Genomic DNA, 10,905 nt, shown 5'->3' with positions numbered 1-10,905 from the left:
AGATAAATTCAGCCGTATTTGACGTGAAACTGTTCTTATGTATCCCGTCATACTTTGAACCACACCATTATTTTATTTATTATTATTACTTTTACTGTTCAGTCTGTTTTTGTTATATCAACTTTACGTAAGTCTTCATTTATGTATGCCGTCATACGACAAAATTATTTTTATGTCTACCTGTGCGAATTTCAAACGCGCATTTTTAAACCAGTAATGAAATCTTCTATCATTATGGGTAGACTTTACATAGATAAATTCAGCCGTATAAGAAAAGCAAAATGAGAATGTTAAATAAATGTATGCCTTTTTGTGCTTCTTTGTTACATTTGTTGTTTATGTAGAGATATTAAGATGATAACACAATATTGACTGTTGTACCCCTATTTTTGACATTTTTACTCTTTGAGTATGTTTGTTTTGTTCATGCATCGTTGACAATTTAATGGAATTTGATGCGACTGTCATATAAGTGAGAGGTTTAGCTAGCTATAAAACCAGGTTCAATCCACCATTTTCTACATTAGAAAATGCCTGTACCAAGTCAGGAATATGACAGTTGTTACCCATTCGTTTGATGTGTTTGGACTTTTGATTTTGCCTTTTGATTTTTGATTTTCCTTTTTGAATTTTCCTCGGAGTTCGGTATTTTTGTGTTTTTACTTTTTGATATATATCCTCATCGTCATATTCCCTAAGTTCAAAATAAAGTTGAAGCGAAAAATTCTCGATAATAATATCCCACCACAACTCTCGCAGCTCTAAAGTGCAAATGCAGGAACAACATGCATGTGTAAAAGTCTAATTTTCTGCTTCATCATATATAACTAAGTCATCTGAGTCATAGGGTTCTTTATTCATCAATTGTACATCACATGCATTCATCTTACAATTACATACACTAACCCTGGAATAACAAATAAACAATGGTAAAGATATTAAAATAAACGATACAATTCAAAAGCTTAAAGTACTAGTCTATTACACTTCTATTATCATTTCAGTTCACATGTTCTTATATAGTTAAAACATCCTATATTTTAACCTTTGAACTCATAACCGTTTCTCTCAATCGATCTGACTGAATAAATACAAACATCATACATTCTATACAAACGGTATACGATTTGACAATATCAAAATGTAAATTTACAAACAATAAACAATAACTTCATCAAATTACCATTACAGATAATTTGAGCTTCGTATACACTGTCTTTATAATATAATATAAACGAATAATCATTTATAACCAATACAAATATAAATATTTAACTTCATGTGAATCTAGCTTGAATGTTCATAATCAGGGAAGATAATCCCAGTGTAATATTTCCAAAGTGACAATGAAATATCTGTCATAGTCAAGTTATACAGGTAAACATAAATAAAATACAAATGCAATCGATTTACACAGTTAAGTAAACTCACCAATTTGTGGAACTGAGTTTGTACAATATATAACATCAACAGCTACACTATTTAACTTCTATCCTAGTGTCCTTATACAGATCAATATATCATGGATCTATGGTCAATACATAATATCATTATCTGAAATCAATAATATAGTTATAAGTACAAGATTCTATTAAACAAATAAATCTTTACAAAAAGTTACTTTCAATTATAAACAAACATAATATCATCTGACTTGTTTACATTTAAATGTCTACGTCATTATTGACAATACCATAACATAGGTCAAGGTCACTGTTAAAATAAATCAAACTCACCCGTACAGCGAATACACAAAAGCTCTCAAAACAAGCAAATCATATAATCATCTCTCAAACTAAAATCTCACACTCACTTGGACATTGGGGAAACTTACTTTTACCTTACATGTTATTGAAATATCATAATCAGGATTCATGCTTCATCCATCTGTCAGAACAAAGGCTCTCAATGTAAATAAATGTAACTTACCAAAATATGCTATATTTGTGGTTCCTGACTGAAAATAAATGTATCCAAGATCACTGAAGGATTCAATCCTTCTATGAAAAGTAACTACAAAGTCTGGATACTAAATAATTAAACTATTTAAACTTTTGTAAACAAAGACCAAAATTGACCAGCCATTTAATTTGAATTCCCTCTATATAATATCACAAGACCACCAATGACCAATAAAATAAGACCTAATCACAAGTAAATTGCAAACGAATCACCTACTTCAATAAATCATCTGCAAGAGATATTTAGAATTAGTACATATAATATAATCAATGCATCCAGTGTAAATGGCAGAAAATCCACTCTACCACATCCTCCCCCTGGTCGCAAATGACGTCCTCGTCAACTCCTCGTCAACCTAAAATATAAACTATATAACTCTCTCCCCCTGGTCTTGAGAGAAAGAGACGTCCTCGTCGACTAAATAAAAAAATAGATAAATAAATAAATATAAAAACATGAACATATAATAGGGAATACTAACCTGTATCAGTGACAATCTTCAGTAAGGCATCTTTAACTCTATCTTCAGATCCTCTGAATACTCCACTGGATACAGCATCCTTCAAAAACTGTGCCCTTATTAACCAATCTGTATTAGGCTGAATCTGTTTACACACAAAGTCCTTATATTTCGTTGTTGCTGTTGATGTTTTCGTGCGGACAGATCTTCGTGGAATGTCTTGTATTTCATCTTGTTCATCTTGTTCATCTTCTTGCCCAGGTTCATCCGAAGAAACAGCTTCCTCAAGTTCTACTTCTTCAGTGATAACTGCTTCCTCTGGTTGTTCCGAAACTGAATCTTCTGTCTCATTAGAAGAAGGAGCGTCCTCCGTATCTTCAGTTTCCTCTTGTCCTATGACACCCTGCTGATCTCCGTCAGTCTGCGGTTCATAGACTTCAGCTACTGGTTCTTCAGAATTATCATCATCATCACTGTTAGTGCTAATATCTGTGTCGTCAGTAGGCTGTGTAATCAAAATCATGAAAGACTCATCCTCGCTTTCACTGTCAGTATCTGATGAAATACTGGCTGGAGGCTGTGGATCCTTTGTCAAAGGTTCTCTTCTTGTCGTTCTTGGTTTTGGTACTGGTTTAGTCTCTTTCCTGGGTCTTAATCTGGGTTTTGGTTGTGGTGTATCTTCCGGTTCTTGTTCATCCATGGAGACGGAACCAATTGGTAGCAACAAGTTGCGATGTAAAGTTCTCTTTCTCCCTTCACCATTCTCTTTTCTCACTACGAAAACTGGTATCTCCGAGTTTGGTTGTTCCAATATGATGTAAGGATCGTTTTCCCATCTATCAGAAAGCTTATGTTTTCCTTCGAATGCTAAAATCTTAACGAGTACTCTATCTCCTGTATTCAATACGGCTCCTCTGATCTTTTCATCGTATCCTTTCTTTTGTCTAGATTGTGCTTTCTCTGCAGATCGTAATGCAAGCTCGTAAGATTTTCGTAGTCTATCTTTCAGTTGTTCAACATACTTTGTCGTGTTTTTCTGAGTAGTGATGTTCTCAATTCCAAAAACAGTATCTATTGGAAGTCGAGGTTCTCGTCCAAACATTAATGAAAATGGTGAATATCCAGTAGTATCCTGTTTAGTGCAGTTGTATGCATGGACAATTGGACCTAGGTATTGTTTCCAGTTGCTCTTTTGATCATTTTGCAGTGTGCCTAACATGTTCAGAAGTGTTCTGTTGAACCTTTCACACTGGCCGTTTCCCATCGGATGGTAAGGCGTCGTTCTCGATTTCTTAATTCCTGTAAGTTCACATAATTCCTTAAGAAGTCGACTTTCAAAATTTCCTCCTTGGTCTGAGTGTATTCTTTGAGGAAGACCATAATGGATCACATAGTTGTTGAAAAAGGCTTCCGCTGTTGTTTTAGCTGACATGTTCTTTGTTGGAATGGCTTGTGCATACCGCGTGAAATGATCCGTGATTACAAGTACATGGTGGTATCCTCCTTTTGATGTTTCTAGTGTTAAAAAGTCCATGCAAACAATTTCTTGTGGTTGTGATGTTTTTATACTCTTGAGTGGTGCTTTATCATTCGGTAATCTTTTCCTCTTCAAACATCTTGGACAACGTTGAATCCATTCCTCTATGTCTTTATGCATTCCACTCCAAAAGTATCTATCTTTAACAAGCGATGTTGTGCGGTCTCGACCTTGATGACCCATGTTGTTATGCAGGTAATTCAAAACGGTCTTAATCTGAGATGCTGGCAGAATTAACTGATCTTTCGATTCTCCATCTACTGTTGTTCTTCTAAATAATATTCCATCTTTCAATATAAGTCTGTTGAAGTTTGAATGGAGTAAACGATGAAACGGTACTGCCGGAATATCTTCTTTTCGTGGTGACTTCTTCTTCATAACGTTGTCTATCCAGTATCGTATAACGGGGTCTCTTAGTTGTTCTCTCCTAATATCTACTTTTTCATCTGTTCCTATGATATCTATATCCTCCATTACATTAGTAGATTTTGCCAAAGATTCAATGTATGGTTGTCGTTGAAGTAAACTGCATATAGCCTTAACCGATGTAATAGGTATCTTGCTGATCTCGCTGATATGGCTATAACTTTCATCTGGTGTGCATTCCTGGCGTTGAAGTAATGCAGGTAGTCTCGATAAGGCATCTGCATCTGTGTTCTGCTTTCCTGGTCGGTACTTGATATCGAAATCAAAAGCTGATAAAGCTGCTATCCACCTATGCCCTGTTGCATCTAACTTGGCTGAAGACAAAACATAGGTCAGCGGGTTGTTGTCTGTAAGTACAGTAAATTTGGCTCCATACAGATAATCGTTGAATTTGTCACAAATGGCCCATCGTAACGCTAAAAATTCCAGCTTGTGTACAGGGTAATTCCTCTCAGACTTCGAAAGACCACGGCTAGCGTAAGCAATGACACGCTTTTTACCTTCTTGTAGTTGGTATAAAACTGCTCCTAATCCAGTTAAGCAAGCATCCGTATGTAGTTCAAATGGATTCTGGTACTCTGGGAATCCTAATACTGGTGGGTTAGATAAATGGTGTCTCAGTTCCTGAAATGCGTCTTCTTGTTCTTTATCCCAGTGCCATGGTTTCACTTCTACTGATGTTTTCTTTTGTCCTTTCTTTCCTTTTCCTTTCTTGTTAGATGTTGATGGCATCAAATCTGTCAATGGTCTGGCTTTCTTGGAGAAATCTCTTACAAATTTCCTATAGTATCCCACAAAACCTAAAAACTGTCTTACTTCCTCTGGATTTGTAGGTCTTGGCCAGTTCATAACCTTGTCGATCTTCTCTGGATCCGGTTCAATGCCTTTAGCTGACACAATATGGCCTATATACTTTACTCTCTGTTGGAATAAGGAACATTTCTTTGGCGACAGCTTCAGTCCAACTTCTCTTAATCTCTGGAATATTCTCTCTAGTCTATCGAAATGCTCGTCTACGGTCTTGGAAAAGATAATTAAATCATCCAGGTAGATGAAACAAATCTTGGTGTGAAGATCTCCCAAGCATTCTTCCATTAATCGTTGGTATGTTGCAGGGGAATTTGCCAATCCGAATGGTAACCTATTATATTCAAAAAATCCTAGTGGTCCAACGGTAAAGGCTGTTCTCTCTTTGTGCTCCTCTAATACTTCCACCTGATGGTAACCACTCTTCATGTCTAAGACAGTATAAAAAGTGTTCCCTCCTAAAGAATCAAGAATCTCCTCTATGCGTGGTAAAGCGTAAGAATCTTTAATGGTGATATCATTCAGCTGACGGTAGTCGACGCACATTCTTAAGCTTCCATCCTTCTTTCTTACAAGTACCACATTCGAAGACCACGGTGAATGAGATCGTCTTATAATTCCAGCTGATAACAGTTGACGTAGATGGTTCCTAACTTCATCAATCATTAACGGCGGAATTCGGCGATGACGTTGTTTAAAAGGTCTGTTATCTACTAAGTCAATTCGGTGTTTGACTGCTGATGTGTGTCCAATGTCAGTATCTCCTGTTGAAAATATATCCTTAAATCTATTTAACAAATCTTTTCCTCTATCCAGTTCATCATCCTCTAGTATTTCAGTTGGTAGTTTGACTATATCTAAAATATCAGGTACGTCTGATTTCTCGGTTGGTGGTAACTCTTCAATGCTGACTGGTTGCAACTCGCAAATAATCGATCTTGGTGCTACGGTTACTGTTCTAGTTGTTATGTTTGATATCCGTACTAGTATTGGTTCTTTACGATGACGGTTGTAGTTGACTATAGCTGGTACAATGTCAAGATCAGTTGAAAGTGATGTTTTTCTTGTAGCGTGAAGTAATGCACAACTTGTTGGGTATTCTAGTTTCTTGTCCATATATCCTTTTATGACAACTTCTGTATTCGGCGGTATTGTTATTGATTTCATCTCTGCTGATTTGACTATAGCTAATCTATTGTGTTGTTTTTCCAATTCATGGTTCCTTAATGTAAGGCATCTGAATGCGAGGTACCACGGCGTATAAAGATTTGTATCCTGTAAATACCTTGGCCCAATTGCTTTACTGATATCCTCCATAACTGAACTTAAGATGTTAGTTCCTATAAGCAAGGGTGTAGTAGAATTATAATCGCTGTCTGGAACTACGAGAAATAATCCTGGATATGTGTTCATGTAAGGTGTAGTAATTCCTTCCAGTTGAAGTTCTGCCTCTACATATCCTAAATACGGTAGTTGTAAGCCGTCTGCACATTCAATCTTTAATAGTCCTGATAGTTGTTCTAATGGCATTGCTGAGCAGTGTTTGTTGTAAAAATCCTCGCTCATGGTAGATACAGTCGATCCAGTGTCTAACAATCCTTGTGTTTTCATTCCATTCAAGAAAACTGTAACCTCATTTGCCGTACCTGCTATCCGTTGTTCCTTTGTAGTCAAGCTTGAACTAATGTGTTGTTCCTCGAAGGTTACTTGTTGAAAATTCAAAGCATGTTGTACTTTCCTTGAATTGTCCAATCTTACTCTGCATCCTACTGCTATATGACCTTGTTGTCCGCATCTCCAACATATACTATCTCCTTTATCGCTTTTTCTCCGTATGTTTCTGTCATTCGGTCGATGAATTATAGTTTCGTCCGGAATAAATGTTGTAGTTGAGCTCGGATTCTTGGTGTGAGTTGCTGTTCGAGTTTCTTTTTCCTGTAACTGTGCAGTTAGTTTCTGAACCATAGCCTTCAGCTCTGTTGTTTCATCTGATGTTATGTTCTCTTTGTCAGGTAAAGATGTACTGCTCTTTATCTTAATAATGCTATCTTGACGATGTTGCTCTTCTATTTCTCTCATAGATATCAATAATTGGTTGAATTCTTTAATACGGTCAAACTTGTGTATGGAAACCTTTCGTAGTTCAGGTCGTAATCCTTTCCAAAATTTTGATCTAAGCATATCATCCGTATCTTGTTCGTAAATCTTTCCTCGTTGTAGTGCTTTATTAAGAATTTCCTCTAGTCTACAACCCCATGATGATACATCCTCGTCGGCTCCTTGACATGCTGTGTAAAACTGGGCAAGAAGAACTTCTTTTACATCTACAGATCCAAAAATACAATCCATTCTGTCTATGACATCATCAACTGTTGCTTCAACTCCTAATCGCATAACGATTCGACTAGCTTCTCCATGAACAGAACGTCTGATGGCTTGAGCTATGATCTCATGTCGGTAATTTTCCTTGATAAGACATGCTACTTGATATCTCCAAAGATCGTATGAAACATCATCTCCTTTGTCATCTCCGGAAAAGATAGGTAACTTCGGTATGTATGGCATATATAATACATCGTCCATCTTTGACGTGGAAAATTCCTTCATCCAATTCTTAAATGCATCAGTTGTATCTGCATTCGGTTTGACTTTCATATCCTTAAAAGCTCTAACGATGTTTTGTATATCCTGTTCGGTCAATTCCTCAGACATGATGCGTATCCTGATACTTACCTTAATGTAATAAGTTTTCTGAAAGAGATTGAATAAATCAACAAATTAATTAATGTACCTGCAATTTAAAAAAATGATTAATATCAATGTGAAAAGTATATATATAAGTATCACTCACCAGTCGGTCACTGTATCTTCAATCACACAAACTGAATACCTACCATTGTGTGATCACATATATATATAATACCTGATTTACCTTGAAGATATGTTAGGCTTATAACCTAACACATATGCCAAACCACCAAACAACTAACCAAGGCAAAACTCAACCAACCAATAGACTGACAATACAACACCAACTAAACTCTATGCACTATACTAACCTTTACTATAGTATCCTATCTGCTCTAAGAAATAAATACTACTTGTACTATACTTACAACAGTGTACTTCTATATATGCACCTATGTATCTAACAACACTACTAACCTAAACTTACATACCCAAACTGATGTAAAACTCTAAATACCTAACTCCAATCTACTATCTATGTACCTACTGAGTACTGAGTATACCTACTATGTATTCAACTAATGATGCTAATGTCTCATAGAGTTCCTTGTACTAACTTGTGTTCATTGTGTAGATCTTACCTTGTCTCTTTTTAAATATGAGTATGTGTGTGTGTGTGCTATGGGGATGGGATAGCTCTCTCTCAAAGGGAAATCTTTATTTAACAATGACCTTTGTATTATAATTACAAATGTCAAACTATAAGTTACAATTATATAATAATACTATATTCAGTATGCAAACTGAAACTACCTTCAAATCTATGAATGTGCAATTTTACTTATCAAACTACTTTTAATGCCAAAAACTGTAATTATCCAATTTCAGAAAAATTCCAAAACAGTAAGTTAAATCTCAGAATAAATTCCAAAAGAATTCAAAATAAAAAAATTTGAATAAGTTTTCAATAAAGTAATTTAAAAAAATTTACTGGTTTCAAAATAAATAAGTTTAATAAAAAATAATTATCTACACAAGATACACAATATACAAACAAATTAACCAAAGTTTATGCAATATTCTATCAAATGTTCAATTCAAGATATAAGAGTCTTCTTTTGTTACAAATTCAAGTGTTTTTAGTATCTTAACAAATAATACCAATCAGATATACAATGTACTAATTTACTTTCAGGCCATATTCATTATTCACAAACTGAATATCTAAAGTCAAATTTATATTTATAAATCAATTTATAAAATATCAGCAAGTAATATTTAATACAAAATTTAAGTCATTTCAGCTTCCACTGTGAAGATCCATCCTTGGAATAAACCATTAACGTGGACGCCATTGTAAAAGTCTAATTTTCTGCTTCATCATATATAACTAAGTCATCTGAGTCATAGGGTTCTTTATTCATCAATTGTACATCACATGCATTCATCTTACAATTACATACACTAACCCTGGAATAACAAATAAACAATGGTAAAGATATTAAAATAAACGATACAATTCAAAAGCTTAAAGTACTAGTCTATTACACTTCTATTATCATTTCAGTTCACATGTTCTTATATAGTTAAAACATCCTATATTTTAACCTTTGAACTCATAACCGTTTCTCTCAATCGATCTGACTGAATAAATACAAACATCATACATTCTATACAAACGGTATACGATTTGACAATATCAAAATGTAAATTTACAAACAATAAACAATAACTTCATCAAATTACCATTACAGATAATTTGAGCTTCGTATACACTGTCTTTATAATATAATATAAACGAATAATCATTTATAACCAATACAAATATAAATATTTAACTTCATGTGAATCTAGCTTGAATGTTCATAATCAGGGAAGATAATCCCAGTGTAATATTTCCAAAGTGACAATGAAATATCTGTCATAGTCAAGTTATACAGGTAAACATAAATAAAATACAAATGCAATCGATTTACACAGTTAAGTAAACTCACCAATTTGTGGAACTGAGTTTGTACAATATATAACATCAACAGCTACACTATTTAACTTCTATCCTAGTGTCCTTATACAGATCAATATATCATGGATCTATGGTCAATACATAATATCATTATCTGAAATCAATAATATAGTTATAAGTACAAGATTCTATTAAACAAATAAATCTTTACAAAAAGTTACTTTCAATTATAAACAAACATAATATCATCTGACTTGTTTACATTTAAATGTCTACGTCATTATTGACAATACCATAACATAGGTCAAGGTCACTGTTAAAATAAATCAAACTCACCCGTACAGCGAATACACAAAAGCTCTCAAAACAAGCAAATCATATAATCATCTCTCAAACTAAAATCTCACACTCACTTGGACATTGGGGAAACTTACTTTTACCTTACATGTTATTGAAATATCATAATCAGGATTCATGCTTCATCCATCTGTCAGAACAAAGGCTCTCAATGTAAATAAATGTAACTTACCAAAATATGCTATATTTGTGGTTCCTGACTGAAAATAAATGTATCCAAGATCACTGAAGGATTCAATCCTTCTATGAAAAGTAACTACAAAGTCTGGATACTAAATAATTAAACTATTTAAACTTTTGTAAACAAAGACCAAAATTGACCAGCCATTTAATTTGAATTCCCTCTATATAATATCACAAGACCACCAATGACCAATAAAATAAGACCTAATCACAAGTAGATTGCAAACGAATCACCTACTTCAATAAATCATCTGCAAGAGATATTTAGAATTAGTACATATAATATAATCAATGCATCCAGTGTAAATGGCAGAAAATCCACTCTACCACACATGTACGTAGACATCACGTGCACTAAAGTCATTTTCGAATTCGACGCACTTATCTCCTGATGAATTTGGTATTCCAGCTAACATTTTTGTAATTAAATATGAATTTCGTATTTCTGCAAACGATTGTGCTTTTTTTTCAGAGGTTTGTCATAGAAACTGTTTTATGAATATTTCTAAAACGCATAAAACT

General features: G+C 34.2%; 1 protein-coding gene and 1 long non-coding RNA gene across 2 annotated transcripts; both read right to left on the bottom strand.

The window, feature by feature from the left end:
• Positions 1 to 792: 792 nt before the first annotated feature.
• Positions 793 to 8,865, bottom strand: LOC134719148 (uncharacterized). Its single transcript, XM_063582129.1, has 3 exons — positions 1,930 to 8,865; positions 1,432 to 1,554; positions 793 to 907 (listed from the first exon to the last, which is right to left on the bottom strand). Exon 1 carries the CDS (start codon positions 7,902 to 7,904, stop codon positions 2,439 to 2,441), a length of 5,466 nt encoding a protein of 1,821 aa, XP_063438199.1. The 5' UTR covers positions 7,905 to 8,865; the 3' UTR covers positions 793 to 907; positions 1,432 to 1,554; positions 1,930 to 2,438.
• A 415-nt stretch (positions 8,866 to 9,280) lies between these two features.
• LOC134719149 (uncharacterized) lies at positions 9,281 to 10,705 on the bottom strand. Its single transcript, XR_010107521.1, has 3 exons — positions 10,373 to 10,705; positions 9,875 to 9,997; positions 9,281 to 9,350 (listed from the first exon to the last, which is right to left on the bottom strand). It is a non-coding gene; the product is annotated as an uncharacterized LOC134719149 (long non-coding RNA).
• Positions 10,706 to 10,905: the final 200 nt, after the last annotated feature.

This window comes from Mytilus trossulus, chromosome 5, assembly GCF_036588685.1.
Source record: "Mytilus trossulus isolate FHL-02 chromosome 5, PNRI_Mtr1.1.1.hap1, whole genome shotgun sequence".
NCBI lineage: Eukaryota > Metazoa > Mollusca > Bivalvia > Mytilida > Mytilidae > Mytilus > Mytilus trossulus.
Note: the sequence above shows the minus strand (reverse complement) of the source record. Positions and strands in the feature narration are given on the sequence as shown.

Excerpts from the sequence above, each read along its gene's own strand:
- LOC134719148 (XM_063582129.1), bottom strand. The coding sequence starts at position 7,904 with ATGTCTGAGGAATTGACCGAACAGGATATACAAAACATCGTTAGAGCT.